This window comes from Delphinapterus leucas, chromosome 8 (genome assembly GCF_059928025.1).
Source record: "Delphinapterus leucas isolate spDelLeu-1000000601 "Yukka" chromosome 8, BTC_Dleu_Yukka2, whole genome shotgun sequence".
Taxonomy (NCBI): Eukaryota; Metazoa; Chordata; class Mammalia; order Artiodactyla; family Monodontidae; genus Delphinapterus; species Delphinapterus leucas.
This window is the reverse complement of record NC_143136.1, coordinates 11,949,227-11,968,106: the sequence shown is the minus strand read 5'-3', so window position 1 is coordinate 11,968,106 and position 18,880 is coordinate 11,949,227. Positions and strand designations below refer to the sequence as shown.

The 18,880-nt window shown below is 44.1% G+C and overlaps 2 protein-coding genes across 12 annotated transcripts in view; one reads left to right on the top strand and one right to left on the bottom strand.

Moving 5' to 3' along the window:
• Nucleotides 1-10,790, top strand: part of RHBDD1 (rhomboid domain containing 1) — a 113,733-nt gene extending 102,943 nt beyond the window's left edge. For all 11 annotated transcript variants that reach the window (XM_022567841.3, XM_022567839.3, XM_022567837.3 and 8 more), the window contains one exon: nucleotides 9,727-10,790. In XM_022567841.3, the coding sequence (XP_022423549.1) occupies nucleotides 9,727-9,821 (95 nt within the window). In that variant the 3' untranslated portion in view covers nucleotides 9,822-10,790. The remainder of the gene's footprint in view (nucleotides 1-9,726) is intronic.
• Nucleotides 10,791-14,453: 3,663 nt separating this feature from the next.
• Nucleotides 14,454-18,880, bottom strand: part of COL4A4 (collagen type IV alpha 4 chain) — a 124,808-nt gene continuing 120,381 nt past the window's right edge. The window contains exon 47 of the mRNA XM_089916079.1: nucleotides 14,454-18,724. Coding sequence (XP_089772205.1) covers nucleotides 18,461-18,724 — 264 coding nt within the window. The 3' untranslated portion in view covers nucleotides 14,454-18,460. The remainder of the gene's footprint in view (nucleotides 18,725-18,880) is intronic.

The window sequence follows — 18,880 nt, the reverse complement described above, 5'->3', positions numbered from 1 at the left end:
ATTTCATTAATAGTAGCGCACCCATCTCTGTAAGTGGTTGATTTTGACAACTAGATCATGATAACGTAAGATGTTTGGCTGTATTGCCTTTGTAACTTTCTTTAAATCTAAAATTATTCCAAAATAAAGAGTTTAGGGCTTCCCTGGTGGCGCAGTGGTTGAGAGTCCGCCTGCCGATGGAGGGGACACGGGTTCGTGCCCCGGTCCGGGAAGATCCCACATGCCGCGGAGCGGCTGGGCCCGTGAGCCATGGCCGCTGAGTCTGTGCGTCCGGAGCCTGTGCTCTGCAACGGGAGAGGCCACAACAGTGAGAGGCCCGCGTACTGCAAAAAAAAACCAAAAAACAAAACAAAACAAAAAAGTTTATTAAAAATTAAAACGTTGGGGCATGGGGAGGGACACTGAATTAGACCAAATTAGTTGGAGGAAGTTGCCAAGAAGCACAGCATGGCCAGTTCTCGGCCCAGCTGTCAGAAGTCACGGCCAGGCTGGCTGACGGGGCAGGCAGAGTAGCTGCCCGGACTGCAGGCAGTGGAGGACGCAGGTTGCTGGTGTGGCCCATCTGCACCTGGCCTTCTTAGGCCAGCCAGCCCTGATGGCTCACTGAGAAACGAACAGCCGCGGATGTTGTGCCTCTGTGCGGAGGTCTAAAATGTCCAATCCAGCACCCATCGTTGCACAGATGAGGAGCCCGAGGCCCAGGGAGAAGTGCCTCGTCCAGGGTCCTTGTGGAGCCAGATGCAGACCCACATCCAGCGAAATGTGTTCTTTTCCCCCAGTGATTCTCAGTGATCTGATACACTGTCTGCAGCAGAAACGCTGCCAGGGTGGGTTTTCATTAAAATGCACCTTCCTGCTCTCCAACCAGTTGATGCATAAGAATCTCTGGCTGTAGGATCTAGTAAATCTGCGTTTTTAACAAGTTCTCCATTATTGTGCACATGAAAGTTTAGGAATCACAGCAGCAAACCAGACAGCTGTCCCGTTCATAGAGTCTCCAAGACTGCCTGGCTTTGCCCAAACCTCTTGCATTTGAGCTACTGAAAACTGGGAGCCTAGCTCTGACTCCTGCCTTCACCGGCCAGTTGGTTGCTATTCTATGGAAACTATGCTTATGGGACGGGGCTGCTAAAGGCCAGCAAGGGGAGAATTCAGCCGCAGCCACTCTTACGATGATGCCATAGCAAGTGGCAGGCAGCAGGGCTGGAACCCAGTGGGTCTCGGGAAGACGCAATTTTACATCTCTTTGAGCTCAATTTATTATAGTTTAAATAATCTCTTACCCGCTTCCCTCTCCTAAAAAAAAAAAAATTAAAACTTACTCAAAGATAATTAAATTTAGAAAATACTTAAATTAAAACTTACTCAAAGATAACCCCATGATCAAGAAGCAAGAGGAGGGGTGGTATCCAGGCTCTGAGGAAAAGACTAGAAGTTCCATCCTGCTTGTCCTTCCCCTGCCCCCGCCACCATGGCCCCATCTTAACATCATCAGGAAATCCGGCCATAAAAAGGCAGTGGAAGGCCTCCTCTGTCTAAGAGATGACGATCAGAGGGTCAGAGCTGATAGAGGGCCAGGAGCCGGAGGGGTCAGAGATTTGATCAGGTAACCATTTGGACCTCGGGAATCCTTTAAGGTTGGAGGGTCCAAGTCCAACAAAGATGCAGGCCAGGTGGGAGGTACAGGGCAGCGGCCCTCTCTGGGGGGGTCCTGCTAGGGCCCTGTTTGCGGGCAGGTATGAGATCTCTATCAGAAACATCAGGAGAGGCCCCAGGCCGCAGCTGCCTGTCCTGGGCAAGTCAGGCACATTGGCCCTGGAGCTTCAGAGAGGAGTGTGGGATTTTAATAGTCCAAAGGGTCTTCATCTTTTTTCTAGCTTTGTCCGTACTTATGTGTGTGTGTGTGTGTGTGTATATATATATATATTTTTTTTTTTCCATCAGAACTCCCTGCCCACAAAAGACTTCCTCATTCTACTTTCAGTTTTCTCTTTTTTGTTGTAAAATATGTTCTCAAATCTCTCCCTCCAGGCAGGGCCCTTGTCTGGTTTCTCTCTGCTGTCCGAGCCAGGCACGTAGGCCCTCGTGGGTACTAAGCAATGAGAATTTGGAAGCAAAGGGAACCCCGCATCTAGTTTTCCAAGAATTTTCTTATATCTGTCCAGTAGATATCAGTAGGTGATTTTGAATTTAAAGAAAAAAAAAAAAAAAGGTACAGCCCCAAATTATATGGAACTGGGAAGGCTGTTCCTCCAGAGGAGATAGTCAACCTCTTCTCAGCTTCCAGAATCAGCTGATGTGATTGGGTAAACTCCATCTGAGGCACCTTCAGGTTGCTGGCCAAAAGGCATGCTGTTTTACATCAAAGAAAATTTGAAACATCCTAAAGCCATTAAATATATATAAAAGGTGCTTGAAAATCATTCCTAATCTCATTTAAATCCCTCTTGATAAAGTGTTATGGTGGTGACAGAATTGTGAAAGGATTTAAGACAGATTGATTTTTTAAAATGGAAAATCCCTTTAGTATTAAAATTTGCATCCGGGCTTCCCTGATGGCTCAGTGGTTAAGAATCCACCTGCCAATGCAGGGGACATGGGTTCCATCCCTGCTCGGGAAGATCCCACATGCCGTGGAGCAACTAAGCCCGTGCGCCACAACTACTGAGCCCACGTGCTGCAACTACTGAAGCCTGTGCACCTAGTGCCTGTGGTCTGCAACCAGAGAAGCCACCACAAAGAGAAGCCCACACGCAGCAACAAAGACCCAACACAGCCATAGATAGATAGAGAAAATCTGCATCCATTTGTTTAAAGAAATATGTGCTTCATGTTACAGTGGTTCCTAATGGGAGACCCTCTTCTCCTCAGCCTCTCTTTTTGCTGCCCCTCCAGCCCATCAAGAGTTATTTCTGTAAGAATTTATAAGCTGTTCTCTGTTTAGAAAATACATGATATAGTTAATCACCAAGGCTGACTTTTGCAACTGGGCCTCTTGCTAAAACCTTGTCAAGGGAGATCCTAATTCTAGATACTTTGTTATCCAGAAGATCTTACTGTTTGCAGTGAACCTTATCTAAAGCAGAAGGTAAAATTTCCTGCTGCTTTTTAAACAGATCCTGCTTCCAAATCAAGTTTAAAGGAATAGTATTGTTCGGGTTTACAGATTCTGGTTTTGGGGTTAAGAAAGACAACTAACACACCTCATGTCTGGAGCAGAGTAGAAAGGGATCTAGGTGTGACTCTTGCCTCAGTCCCTGACCAGCTGTGTGGCGTTGGTAAGTTCCTTGAAATCTTTAAGCCTCCATTCTTCTTTCTATAAAACAGACGAGGAAATTCTACTCAGAAGGATAAGTAGAATAGAAACCACATACAGCAATATGGTGAGTCTCACAAAGATAATGTAAAATGAAACAACCCACAAAAGGTACATATTATATGAATCCATTTATGGACAAAAAGAGACAAAATGAATCTCTGCTGTAAGAAGTCAGTGGACCGCTTCTGGAAGGGAGCCCATGGAGGCTTGGGAGTGCTGGAAATACTGTATTTTGGTCTGGATGTTGGTCCCATACGTTCAGTGCATGGAAATTAATAAAGTTGTACACTTTTTAAAAGGAAGGGAGAGTAAAGTAGAGTGAGCATGTAGCAGTTGCCCAGCAAACATTTATTGTCTCCTCCCGGACTTTCTCTTTTTGTTCTAGAGGTCATACCATGTGTTCTCTATATTGCAAAAAAAACTCTAGATCTGACAGAGTGGACCCAATATTTTAGGTTACTCGAATTGCTAACTGGATTATTAAGTTGATTATAATTATCAGCTTAACTTGATTATGAAGCCTGTTGATTTGAAGTCAGTTGTGGCCATTAACGGTCCCCCAAATTAACCAACTAGAACAGAGAGAAAAGTACAACAGGGAAAGTAGCAACTGAGTTGATTTCCATTCAGAGCTTCTCATTTTGGGATTCCAGATACTGTTTCAGAACTAAGGAATCCCACCGCTGTTGATTTGATCAGTTGAGGAGTGGAAATGTGAATTTTTCTCTCTCAAATCACATCTAAATGTTACCTTTATTGTAAACCATAATGAAACTTCCATCTGTATGAAAGTTATGAGATTTTTAGGTGAATTTCAAACTCTTTTTTTTTTTTTTTTTTTTGTGGTACGCGGGCCTCTCACTGTTGTGACCTCTCCCGTTGCAGAGCACAGGCTCCGGATGCGCAGGCTCAGAGGCCATGGCTCACGGGCCCAGCCACTCTGCGGCATGTGGGATCTTCCCGGACCGGGGCACGAACCTGTGTCCCCCGCATTGGCAGGCGGACTCTCAACCACTGCACCACCAGGGAAGCCCTCAAACTCTTTTTAAAGCGATGGACAGATGGATAGATAGATCATTATTATTAGTGCCTCAAAAAGGAAAGTGCTCGTATTGTCCTTGGGCACCTCCTACTTTAAAAGAATATCTTGCTAATTGTTGGACTTGGGGTTCCTTCCAGGCCTTTTTGGTCATAGTAAATGACTTAGCAACTGTCCTGTCAAAAGACATTTTGGAAGCTTTAGAATTCATGGAATTCTAATAAAGTAACATTTTTGAAAGAGAGAATATGGGTCCCATGCTGTTGCCCTCGTTTGACAAAAGCAATCCCAGAGAGTACAGGAATATTTAGAGGTTTAAAAAAAATTTTTTTAAAGTGATTGCCTCCATAGGTCCCCAATTTAAGGGAAAGACAAGCCATCTTGAGGCTTCACTTTAGTATAATTTCACTGAATGGCATAGAGGGCTCGTCAGATCATGGGCAGGATCTATGAATACAGCAAATTAAACATCTCTATTTACAGGGATGGCGAACAGTAGGGAAAATGGCCATCAACTCATGGCATTCTTTTTAGCAATTCTTATGTGGATGAAATTGCTTCTCCTCCCTTAGATGTAAAATGCAGAGGTTACTGCATTATACATAAGGGTAGAGAACTGAAAATTTTTCCATCAAGAACCACAAATCAATAAATCTTATGATCTCACTACTGGTGCTATAATTGAGCTAAATCTTCTTAAACTGGGCACTGCTCCTGAGGTCCTTTGAAGCATGCTCACTGTTTCTTTGAGTAAAATTGAGGGCTGACCTCCATTTACAGGACTATAGAAGCAAGGCTCATAAATACTAATGTTCTGTACCAAGTTCATCAGAGCAAGGCTGTTTCACCCAGACCTGTAAATGTTCAATGCATGATTTAACTCAGTGGAGAAAAGAGGTCTCAGCTGGGCTCTCCAGTTTTCGCAGTGCCTGAAAGTCACAAAAGTGTGCTGGCATGTGGAGGTTGTGAATTACCTTTTTCGTATCTGTCTCTTAGAGGACAAGTATTTAGTAAGTAGTGACTCCACACTTTGTACAAAACACTGCCAGCTGGTCCTCAAACAGAATTGGGCTCTATCTTTTAAGAAGTCTTTGGTCATTTTATTTGGTATCTGTCTTTTAGCCAGTGATATTAACAGATAGACATTTAACCCATATGATTCTCAGTGATGTTCGAGGTTAGGAGTCCTGACATCCAGTGCTCATCAGGCATTAACTGCACTGCTGGCACTCAGCTGAGCATTTTATATGCATCCTCTCTTATTCTCTCAACAGTCCAGCAAAGGAGCTACTGTTACTATTTGCATTTTATAGGTAAGGAAACTAAGGCCGCGTGAAGGTAACCTACTTGCTCAAGGATGTGTAGCTGTAAGTGGAAGAGTCAGGATTTTACCCCAGTCATCAGACTCCAGAGTCACGGCAAGGACCCTGGCAGCCACCTTGTTCTGCACCCTCTCCCCTGACAAGTGAACCAACCAGAGCCTGCCGGAATGAAGACTTGCCTGGGGTGTCCTCTCTAGTTCCAGGCAGGGCCGGAAGCATCTCCCATTTTCCTAGCAACACTTTTTCCAATATACCCACGGGGACCTCTTCTCCTTTTGCCGTCTAGCTGAGGCCCATCCAGATCCTTTTCTGTGTGCTTAATAAATATAGGTAGATATGGAAAGCGCATTTCTTAGACCCTTTGAGAAATGCCTGCAGAGGGTCCTGGAGGCTAAGGAGAGAAATAATAGGTCATGTGACACAAGCGGAAAACATAGAAATGGTTTAAAAATAGATGACAAGGTGGAGAATTGGAAGACAGAGCTTAGCTGAGACGGAGGGGAGCAGCTGGAGGCCTGGTCCCCAGTGTGGCACTGACCCAGAGCACAGATGTGACGAACAGGTCTGGGGGGTTGGCTGACTGACATCAAATACATAACTGCCTTCAACATATCACAGGTTAATTTAGTCTTGAAAACTTTCCAAGAAAACTAACTACCAGCAAGACGAATGCAGTTCAAAGCCTGAAATGAAGCAGTTAAATCATTCTGCAGTCGGGTGGCTTTGATGTTAACAGAAACACTGAGTTTGAAGGATTTAAAATACCCATAAAACATCCACATCAGGCATTGTCATTATTGTTGTTTTGTTGCTATACACAAGGCCTTTCCAGGGGTCCTAAAAACCCAAAGCACTCTAGTAGTCAGTAGAATTTAAGGGGACCCAGTGCGGGAACTTTGTAGTCACATCTGTGATGACAGCACAGCCAAGTCGATTTGAGAGCTTAGGCTGGATCTTCTTCTTTTTCTATTTTCAGATAACAGTGAGCTCCCTGCATATCCATGAAGGAAAGGGACTCTCTGGGTTCTGGCAGGAGGATAAGGCGTAGCGAAGGGATGTGATAACATACTCGGTGTGTTAGTAGGATCGGCAGTGTGGGGCTGTGGAAGAGGAGGAGAAGCCTCCTGCAGCCGGAAGACCGATAGGTGCAAGTTTTTGCTTGCCTTCACGCTAGCTTTGTGACCTTAGGTGTGTCCCTAACACTCCCTGAGCCTCAGATTTTTTCATCTGTAAAATTGGCATCATGAAATTGGGAGTAAAAGCTAATTCAAATTGGATACCTTAAAAGGCTCTTGTGGGGCTCCCCTGGTGGCGCGGTGGTTGGGAGTCCGCCTGCCAATGCAGGGGGCACAGGTTCGTGCCCCGGTCTGGGAAGATCCCACATGCCGTGGAGCGGTTGGGCCCGTGAGCCATGGCCGCTGAGCCTGCGCGTCCGGAGCCTGTGCTCCGCAACGGGAGAGGCCACAACAGTGAGAGGCCCACGTACCGCAAAAAAAAAAAAAAAGAAAGAAAAAGGCTCTTGTGAAAGAGTGATTATTGTTCCTCTCTTGATGTGAGTTTTCTACTTCAGCACGTGGCATTTCTTCTGTTGGCTCAGCCGTGGTTCTCCTTAAATGCCCCGAGCATGGGTCCAGAGAGCATTTGTGCCGGCTGGCCATTTTGAGAGCTGAACCCCCAGAACCTTCACAGTCTGCCACCTCTGATTCCTCCCTGCATTTCCCTTCATGGAACAGGCTTTTCCTCTTGGACACTGTGATTCCCTTTGGGAGTCTGAGCATCTTTCAGCATCTATGGGCTCGTGCCCTGTGGCCTGGAGTCAAGATGCCACGTTGAGCTTGCTTCTAACTCCGCCCACAGCCAGGCCTCCCGGTTCCCTGCCCAGCTGGAATGGGCTGTCACACACTGGCCCGCGCTCATAAGTGCAATTAAGAATGGACTTGTTAAAAACAACCGTTAAAAGGAAAGCAGGAGTTGGAGCTCATTGTATAAAGCACTTTTAAGCAATAAACTAATGGTAATTGGATTCATGAGTTTCTCTGTAATTTCAAAGTGTTTACCACTTTGAACAGAGAGAAATTCCTTTACAAATGTATGTGGTGAAAACCATATCCAGTAAAACTTTGAATCTTATAGTATTCATAAAATCTTTATGGTAAAAGTCTTACACGTTTGAACAGCATCTTTAGTGAAAGTTGGTAAAATGACACATACTTCACTTATCAAAAAATCTCGAAGTGGAGTTTACCCAGCGCGAGTGAGTGCCGGGCTTGGCCCACCTGGATCACTTCTGGGTGGACTAGTCAGGAAATGTTACAAGGGGTCCAGCAGGGGTAATTCCCTCACGTCTCAAAAGGAAAGGACAATCAGACATGGGTAAGTGTTGGGGTCTCTATCACTGTGGGGGAAAAAAATGTAAAAAGGGGTTGCTTTTGACTGCCTTTTTAGAAAGTTCTCATTGTCTGACAACTGAAATTCTTGTGGTGGCTTAGCAAACTGACTCTTAGTTTCACACTGCTTTCTCTAACATCTTTTCATCATTGTCTTAACAACCACCATGTCAATATATTACCTGTCAGCGTCTCCGACAAGGTACCACGCTTGGAGCGAGAGCGGGAGGGGTCAACTGTTCACTTGTTTTCCCTCCTGGCTCCGACCCTCTTGCCCATCCACCCTTCCCAGCTAGGCCAGGGCTTCCAGAGTCAGTTGTGTCAGAACCTCAGAGGGCAACGTTGAATATGGTGGTCTGGCCGTAACATATACCTTTGGAAGTCATAGGCATGTGCCGCTGAGTCAGGCCCATATTTTTCTTGAACAGCTTCTGTGTGTGCGGGGCTGTACCAGGCACTGGGGAGCAGAGAGAAGCGTCAGAAATGTTCCCAGCCATTTAAGAGCTTATGATTCCAGTAGGAGAGAGCAGCGGTATGCACAGTGGCTGCCCTGTCTGGTGGGATGTGGTGACTGTTGCATGCGGACCACTGAGAGGAAGGTGCTGGAAGCTGAGGAGCTTGAATTGGGAGAGAGCTCTTCCTTTGGGGGTGGCCAGAGGGCAGTGCGATTTGGATGGGGCGTTGGAAAACGAGTAGGACTTTTGATGGAGGGAGGTGATGGGAGTGGGCCTTTCAGAGTGAGTTTACAGGGTTAGCAGAGGCTCAGAAGGGGAAAGGTGCAATCGTTCTGGTCCGCATGCTTAGACGTGAACCTACTGTTTGCGTGTATCCATCAGTGACGCCCTGCATGGCTGCCTCATGGAGGATATTGAAGCTCTTTCATTAGATTTAGGTTTCTGGGTCCTTGAGGTCTATTGTCTATTGTTATTCCTTTATTATCCCCCTACAGTGGCTGGAAGAGTGTTTTTTTTAATGCAGTGATTGAAATGCTTATATCACTGCAAATTATATGTTCTGTTTGTAGCCCCGAGAAACCCTTTTCAGTGATGATTTCCGTGGCCCACATGATCTTCAAATATTATGCCTGCATTTTTGTCTGCCTGCTTAGATATTGGTCATTATGGTAACACAGCCCCTGCTCTATGGGCCATGATGCCCTGTGGGGGCTTGTGAGTTTCAGGCAGGCGTGATTCCCACCAGCTGGGGAAGTACAGGAGGCAGCAGGTTAGAGGGAGGAAAAGGGCCCAACAGGAGAACCCTACGAGCACACTGGGTGAGGATGTTATGGACAGTGACAGTTATTTCTGGGCATTAAAAGAAATAAAGTAAGCCCTTGAGACATTTTGGAAATTAAATGATGCAAATTGTGGAACATGATGGAAAAGAACATAGAAATGGGAGGATTGTCAAGAAGTTTCAAAATGAGTCAAATTAGTTTCATGGACTGGACCTCGCTGAAAATGTTTACTTTATGTTGAAATGTAGTATTGACCTCTGAAATTGAAATATGTTTGTTACATTTCTGTTTCATGCTAATATAAAGATGACACCTAAGCCATCTTTTTTTTCCCCCTTGGGAATCCTAGGATGCAGTGCCCTGTAAATGTCAGGACAGTGGGTGGGCAGCGCTTGAGTCTCCCTTGTGCTTTCTCTCTACAGGAGATCGCAGAAATAGCCCCCCGGCCTATCGGTTCCAGCTCACACCAGAAGAAGAAATGAGGAGAAAGCGGCTTCACAGATTCGACGGCCAGTGAGGTGACCCAGCCATGTGAACAAGTGTGATCCAGCTGTGTTACCATTGTCTCCAAGCCCCCACTTAGTTTTGAACAAAAGCAGAGGGCACTATGACCGTCCCAATTGCTCACATCTGCCGTGGCCCTTCGTCCTATGGCCTCTGTGAGTCTAATTTGCAAGCAGATTGACATCTTGAGACCAGGCTTGTTGGATGCAGCTCACAGCTCTCTGGGAGTGGCCCACCTCCTGGCCTTGTCTTCTTGCAGACAGAAAGTCAGCGTCTCCACCTAGGGACCAGTTTCCACACTCATTTCTCTCACTGCTGACTCAGCCTTGTTTTGTCTTTGAAGACCATGACCTTCGCCAGGAGGTTTGTGTTCACCAGCCCAGAAGATCAGGCCCTCATTCTGCTCAGTGCTCGATTTGGAAGGAAGCAGGGAGCCATCCCTCATCCTCCTGGCATGTTTCCATGGTGACTTTCCAGGAACAGGATGTGGCTACCATCGCAGGCTGTCGTTCCGGTCTCCCTTGCCCAAGCGCCTTGGCTCCTTGGGCCCCCCATATCTGGATGGTGGTTGCAGTGAACCTGCTTTGCTGTGCTATCACTCTGCCTTCACGGGATGTGTAACTGGAAAAGCTTAAGTAAGACCTCAGATGGGAAACCACTTACACACTCCATGACACAGCAGGCGGCATCCACAGTTGGGCTCCCAGCAGCCTCTCCAGTGGCGATGTACCATCCCGGGGATGCAACTTGTATTGAACTAACCAGCAAAGCAGCCAGAGTAGTGACCAGTGGGTTGGTCACTGAGAAATCCCTCGTGACGAAGTATTTTTTTCTCATAAAAGTGCCTTTTAATTGACCACTGTTAACAGCCGCTTGTCCTACTCACCCGTCCAAGACACTCCCCAAACCCACAGACTGCAAGTCACCTAAGGTGTTTCCTGGTGCTGGTGTTTCATGAATAAAAGGAAAAAGTCACATATCACTGATGTCTTATTTCACTGAGATATTTATGTTTAAAGGGAGTTAGAAGCAGAAAAGGATCTTCCTCTTTTGCTTTATCTGGCATTTATATCGTTTTCTGATTATGAAAGTAATATATATACCTTGTATATGCATAAAGCGAACATCTGGCAGGAAATGTACCCACATGTTAACAGAGGTTATTTTGGAAGGTGGAGTGCATAGGAGTTTGCTTTCTGTTTTTTACGATTTTGTATTGCTGTCTTTTAAAAATGTGTGTATACGTATGTTATGTGTACTACTTTTGCGGTAGGAAAACTGATTTATATGATAATAATAAATCAAGAAATATATAATCAGGAAAATGGACTCAATAATAAGTATTGTGTATCCATTGATAAAATTTACAGTATAAACAGAAATACAAAAAAATACATGTGCGATTTAAAAAACCACCTGTATCCCCACCACTCAGAGGTACCCAGGGTTAACATTTTGGGGATATTGCTTTCTCAGTCTTTGTATACATTTGACAGATTTGGAGCATACCAACTATGCAGTTTTGTATCCGGTTCCTAATCTGAATTGACCTGGGAGAGGCTTTGCCACTTGCATGTACATGAGCTAAGAAAATCACCACGTGGGACCTGGGAGCACCTTGACCTGCCAGCTGGCACGTGTTACCTGAGCTCCTTGGGTTAATTTTTGATTGATATAAACCTACGTACAGCATGTTTAGAGTATGAATTGTATCTCTGAGTCTTGTAGCTTCAAACATTTTAAAATTTAAATGTTCAAGCTAAATGTCATTCCTCTTTTCTCCCAAACTCTTCGAATTTGTTTCCCATGACCTCTGTTGGGAGTAAACTCATTCTTTTTTTTTTTTTTTTGAGGTACGCGGGCCTCTCACTGTTGTGGCCTCTCCCGTTGCGGAGCACAGCCTCCGGACGCGCAGGCTCAGCGGCCATGGCTCACGGGCCACGTGGCACGTGGGATCTTCCCGGACCGGGGCACGAACCTGTGTCCGCTGCATCGGCAGGCGGACTCTCAACCACTGCGCCACCAGGGAGGCCCGGAGTAAGCTCATTCTTAACATGCCATCTTCTCATAGCACATTGTAAAGGTAATTCTGTTATAACACTTACATCTTGCCCTATGACTTTTTGTGCACAACTGTAGAAAGACGTGCCTTCCGCATGGGAGCGCGGGTTATGAATGGCTCTGGGATGAGGCCTGTGTCTTGTTAACTCTACAGTTCTGCCTCAACCCTGCCACCCAAAGGCTGGCCCCTGGCTCCCAGTAGGGGCGTATTAAATGTTAGCTTCCCCAAAGTGTTTTTTCAATGCATTAGAAGTCCAACCACTATATATGGAAGTATATATACATATATATATATTTTTACTGCTGTTGAGTCCAATAATAGTAGCTCCTTGCTCTGTTTCACTTGTCAGATATAAAGACACCGGAACTGAATTTCAGATGTGTACCTGTAATATGCACGCCGTCTTTATTTATGGAGTGGAACATCGCTAAACTTTACAGATGTGGGAAAGGTCACTTTAGTTACAAATATAAACCAGTTATCTTAGCACAACAGTAAAGGTGTTTTGGAAACTACTATAATTACTTTGTTCAGTTAACAGGCTGACTTGTAACCAGTGCTTATTATTTTCAACATCCATCTTATTTTTTTTCCTACAAGAAGGAATCTCCAAAGTTATGCCAAAAAACTGGAATTGGATTGAGAAAGACAAAAGTCAGTGCATTCGACTGTCTCTAATAGGAAATAAGCGTTTAGAGCTGGTTTTAAATTGGGTTTCTTTGCTTTAATAGTAATTTCCTGATTGTTAAACATCCCCACACTTTGGTTGTGGTTAGTCAACTTATGAGACCTCTTAATTCAGAATCTTTCCTTGGTTCTCAAGATGAGGGAGCAGTGAAATTGCTTCCTCTTCGTGACCTTGGAAGTATTTAGTGCCGGTGATTCCAAAGTTGTACATGATTGTTCAAGGCTCCTCTGTCCTTTTAAGCTGTCTGTTGTTGAGGCCCAGACAGTAAATGGCTGGTTTTTGTAGAGTCGGGGCCAGTCTACATATTGGTCACACATTCCGCCGCTTGGGGAGTAAGTTAAAGGGCTGAGACCCACCACCAAACAAGGACAGTAAAACAGAGAGGGTGTGGCCAACTTGGCCACCGACTTCCCAAGTCCTAGTTCATCTTGGGAGATTCAATCAAATAGTCATTAAAACAAAACAAAACAAACCTATCATCTCTTCCTTTCCCTTCCCATGGATTATTGCAGTCACTTCCCTTTGTTTGCCCCTAGTCTTTCATTTTAGAGTCACAGACTCCCTGCTTAGAAGGACCTTAAAATCTCTCAGTACATTGCTCAATACTTAAGATACCTCTTCACTCAGTTCTACACAGCGCTGCCAGTTATCTTCCAAAACCTACTTTTGCGATGCCGCTCACCGTCTCAGTGCCTTCTATTGTCTCTCTGTTGCCAAAGGATAAAGGTCAAACTCATCTGCCTCAACCATGGGGCTCCAGCCAGCCCTTCAGCCTCATCCCCCCGTATCCATAACAGAGTCTGTGCTGCTAACTGGTCTCGCCGTCCAAGCTGTGAGCTTTCCTGACCCTGTGACTTAACTGAAGCAACCTTCTCCTCTCCCTCTGCCCATCCAGATTCTCCCCATCCTGCCATCAGGCACCACAACCCAGAATGTTCCGCTCTTATAGACCACTTAGAATTAATTGCTAGTTATCCTTCAGTGAGAGGACTGTCTTTCTCTCTAGATTGTAAACTTCACAAGGGCAGGAACCCTGAATGTGTTACTGTGTATCTCTTCACAGTACCTGAAACAATGCTTTGTCTGGAATGTCAAAACCAATAAACGTTTGTGGATTGAAACAGAAGCTCATTTATACCATCGCCAGCGGCACACATGAAGAGGTGCCTGTGGCTGCTTGATACTGTTGAGGGTTTGTGTGTGTGTGTGTGTGTGTGTGTGTGTGTGTGTGTGTGTGTGTGTTTTCTTGAATCACAGGAAAGAATCACTTGAAAGAAAGCTTTTGTCCATAGAAATAGAAAAATCCAGGCCTTTCCCAACACTTCATAAGACAGCATGCTCACCAGATGGTGGGCAGAGGTCTCCATCTTCCCTGTGTCAGTCTGAGGCATGCCCCACGTCACAAATGCTGCGACCTAGTGCACAAAACTCAAGATTCCAGGACATTCAAAGAGTATCACCAGGGAGCCCCTATGGGTACCGCCAAATCTGGCCACTGTACTTTTGCAGGTGTGTTTGATGTGTCTGTGCTAACCCTTTTTTTTTTTTTTTCTTCTTCTTTAGGGGCAAGGAGAGAGTGATCTTGACATCTTGTTTAGATCTTCAGATGAACTGGCAGATTGGAACATACGATTTATACTTTATCAAGGAAAACTGAAACATTGCTAGAAGAAATCATTGAATTTGGAGGTAATACATATTGCTGCTTGGGAAGAGAATTATGTAATGAAATCAATAGTATGGGAGGCGATGGTGTGGGTAAAATACAATCTTTAGCGACTGATGGACCAGGGTTCAAGTTCTGCTGGGTGCTGACTGTGTGACCCTGAGCGAGTTATTCATTCTCTCCAAACCTCAGTTTCCTCGTCTGTAAAATAGGATAGTTGAGAGGTTGAGGGGAGCACCTATAACAGGGTTCATACAGTTTCTGTCACATAGTAGGTGCTCAAGAAATGTTAACAGCATTATTTTTCTGTTGAGAAGTTGGACCAAATACCACTCAAGTTCCCTCCTACTTAAAAAGAGTTACTTCATGAAACAGGTGAGTATTACCTGTGAATATCGGCACTGCAGCCACCCCTGTGCTCAGCAGTGCGTGGGCTATAAAAATATAATCGTCACAAACCCCTAACTGCCAGTTACTCTGGTCATCAGTAACAGTACCTTACGTTTTATATCTCTTTGTAATTATCTCTCTTACTCTTAACCCTTACAGCAACCTTGTGAAACAGGTGGTTCAACTAATGGGACAGCTGAGACCCGCGGGGTCTCTGCCCCATGCTGGAGAGTGCATGCAACTCAGCAGAGGCTGCTGCAGGACGCCTCGGGCCCTGAGGCCTGATTTCATGTCCACCCCACCCCGTCACTGTGTACGGGACAGTGCTTCCAGGAGCTTCAGAATCCCACGCTTTCCCAAGCCAAGGGGGTCACTTTCCACACTCTGCTCACATGCTCTTCCCATCTGCAGATCGCACCTCTACCACGTGTAACCTTTCCTGTTTTCCCGACTGAGCCAGACCCAAGGTAGGCTGTATTACAAGGTAGGTTAAGTAGTAAACTCACTTTGGCTTGAAAGAAAATTAATGCACCAGATAAAACACAGTTGTTTTTGGAGGTCATTGCAGAAATTTTATACGTAGTAAGTGATATTATAAATTGTAATACAAGATTTCAATGTCAATAGCAGGTCAGGCATCTTGCAAAGTTTACATGTTGAAAGTCTTTAACTTTACAACCCTAGGTTAGAGAAAGGGATGCAACTTATCAGACACATTTCACATTTTTTCCTATGAATCATTAAATATTTAAGCGCCATAAAATTCAAGCATTTCACACAGATGTGGCAGCCAGCCTTGGTGGTTGAAAATGCATTATGCAGAGTCTCTGGCAGATAATAACAGTGACAATTGCAGAGTACTGACTTTTTAATGTCAGTTGTTTTGTTCCCTGCAGAACTTCCTGATAATGACCCTGCAGGAAATTGTGAGTTTTGTGTGTGTGGTACAATAACTTTGAGAATTGAAATAAAATAGCATTCCCAAAGACATTAAGAATTGGCCAGGTATAAATAATTCTAATCAGTAATTTATATGCCCTGTGAGAATCCTTATGTTAATTCTACTATGTAAAGAATCCCAAGAAATATTTTTCATATTAAACATCTTGTTTTAAATAGAAGATGTGACCATAATAAATATACAAGGTCTGCTATCTGCTGGACATAGAATCTAACTTAATTTTCAATGCAATAGTAGGTGTTACGTCCCACTTTGTAAATGTGGAAAATGAGGCTCAGGGAGTTGGTATAACTCACCCAGGGTAACACCTCTGGAGAGTGACAGAGCTGGATTGAAGCTTGGATTCAACCAACTCTAAAGGCACATCTTTCCACTGTTCTTGCAGCCACACCAAATAAAAGTAACTATTATCATATCAGTCTGGTGAGCTGATAGAAGCACAAATCTAATGTAATTTCCTGGAAAACAGAATGATTTGCTTTATTATCATCTCTAAGAGGCTCAAAATAAAATCCTTGATAAAATCCAGTTTTAGTGGACCATTCTGTTCCTCTTTTCCCAAGCACCAATAACATGTACACAAACTCTGTAGAGGTGATTTTATAGTAGAACGCTTTGACGATCATGAGGGAATACAGATTACAGCATGAGTTAAGTCATATCACATTTCCATGAAGAGTTTTCTCTCATTGTCACATCTCTCAAATCTTATTTCTGAAATTTCAGTTTATGGAAAAGTAAGCTATTTTTCAGGAGGGGGCTGACTCACTGTGGAGGACTCACTGTGCAGGAACGTGCCCACTTAATTCGGGCTGTTTTTTTCAAAATTTATTTGACCAGCTTATTAAGATAATTCTAATACCAAAGTTAAGGTGTTTAAAATAGCAAGCAAGATATGTTTCCTATGGCCCATCGATCACCCTTACCTCTTCCCAGAAAATGTTCTCGGACCAATTTCATGAATGAACATGATGAAATTTTAGAAGGCTTGAAGTTTGGTAATATATGATAAAACTTTTGGCAACAAAATTGTTAATTATAAACAAGGTTGAAATTGGGTTCAATATCAAACATTTAGCATGCCATAGGAGAGTTTCAAAAAATTAATAAATGGGTCAAATGAACTAGGAAATATTCTGGTACATCAAGACAATATTTCCTCTTAAAATGTATATTTTTTCTTCTTACCAGGAAGTAGCCTTAAAATAAATTGTCCCCCCATCCGGGGGACACCCCAGAGCAAAATTCATTTGAAATATATTCTGCATGTAAGTGCACACTCCCAATCGATGTTTGCCAAGGAAAGCATTTCTTATAAACAAAGTTTTAATTGAGTTTTTCTTAATTATTAAGTGCATTGAAAATAAGCACTGAAATGAATGTCACTTTCTCATGAGAAATTTCTTTAGTTTTCTCTAGAATAACATTTATTTAAATAAGGAAGGCAAGTTTCCTAGAAATCTTTTCCAATAAGCCTTCTAACTTTTAGGATTAGACCACTGAATTCCCAGCAAAACAGAAAACCTATCCTTTGCTATACAGAAAATTACTCACTATAAAGTGACATATCTTCTAAGCTTTTACAGAAGATATTAATGCCAAATATCAAACTGCTGCTTTGCTCTAGTACTGACTGATATAAAATATAAGAATGTTTTTAAGATTAGAAAAGCAGGATGCTCCTGTAAAAACCAATAACAGGAACATAAAATTCAAGTTGTAGGTTATCTTTGTTTCATTTAAAAGAGTGCTAGGTCTTTTGGGGGCATGGGGTGATGATGACTTAAAATGAATCTTCTTACCTAAGTTTAATTAAGTCGGCCCTTAATTTTCTCCCAAGTGCATAATGATAGCTCTGTCACTTCCCCGTATGAGATGCCATTATGTGGCTGGAGGGAAAGTGTCCGTTGCAGGCCCTCTCTGTGAGGCAGCTCTGCAGGCGCCCCCAGGGAGGGGAACAAGATGCTTTATGTGAACATGGCCCCATGTGGCTCCAGTCCCATTAGCACGCACACTGGAAGACAAGCCAGACCCCGACTGGGCAAAAGCGGCCTGTTTGGAAGTTGACGGCAGTGGGGAGTCAATTCTTGTGAATCGCTGCCTTAATATTCATTAATAGCTTTTCGACTCTTAATCCCTCACTGGACGTATATTTTTTCCATAATTGCTACTTTTCCAATGGGTTGCCAAAGCAGGCATTTCTGTTCTCTGAAAAATGCAGACGAGAACATAATGTTTTATGTTCATCTGTGATGTGTTTTATGCTAATGTCGCATCTCTGGAATACAGCGGCCGTGGTCCTTCCTGGCATAATGATTCATTCTGCTTTGAAATGAACTCTTCAGGCTGGCTGTGTGGATTTTTGTTTAATCTCCGTGGGTCATAGTTTTACAGTTAAAGTGCATGGAAAAACAGATTACAGAGGAAATCATTTTGAAACGTAGGAAATCTCTACTTTCTAGTTTCATTTGTTGGCCTATTTATTTTTTCCTGTAAAATCCATCCAGAAGCCCACTGTGTTACAGAGTAATTGACTTCAATTGTTTGAGTTGCTATTAACCAATGAATGACGTTTTCAGTAATGTAATTTGTATCATCTATTTGCCTTCCCCTGAATTAGCATACTTTTAAATAAAGCCAGCTAAGAATATCCCGGTTTCATGTAGGTTGGTAGGTCCAAACAAATCCACACGTGTAGCGTTTGCTTAATCTGTCCCGAACGGAGGAAGGGATTACAGTACTGTGGGAACAACCACATCGAAACCAGAAGGAACAGCTAAACCAGGAATCCAAGATGAGCACCACTGAATCTCTTAGCACAGCCTAGGAGGCCTTCGCCTCCTAGCAAATTTCTCTTGGTGACCTGATGACAAGCGGTGGGTTCTCTAGCTATGCTTCACACAGACCTGGCACCTGCTAATTTTCTGGCGCTGGGCTTGGCTTTCTTTCAAGGTGTCCGGTGAGGGTGCTGAGGAAAACTGCAAGTCAGGTCTCACAGTTGTCAGCCAGAAGCTATACTCATTTGCAAAAAAGTGGCAAGTTCCCTGACGTCCTTGGCATTCAAGGAACGGTGCAGCTCTGAAATCCTCCAGGCAGCTGCCGGGTGACATGAGGGCCTGGCCGCCTCCTTGGTCCCCAGCGCCTGTGTGCTACCCGGACAACAAGAGAGAATTAGGGCTCAGACATCTGCAGACAACCCCCTACCCATCCAGTGACACGCCGAGGTCTGGGCCTGATTTACATTTTCCCTGAAAGTCATCCCAGGAGGGAGAAACTACAATCGGCTGAGGAGAGGAGGCGCGGGA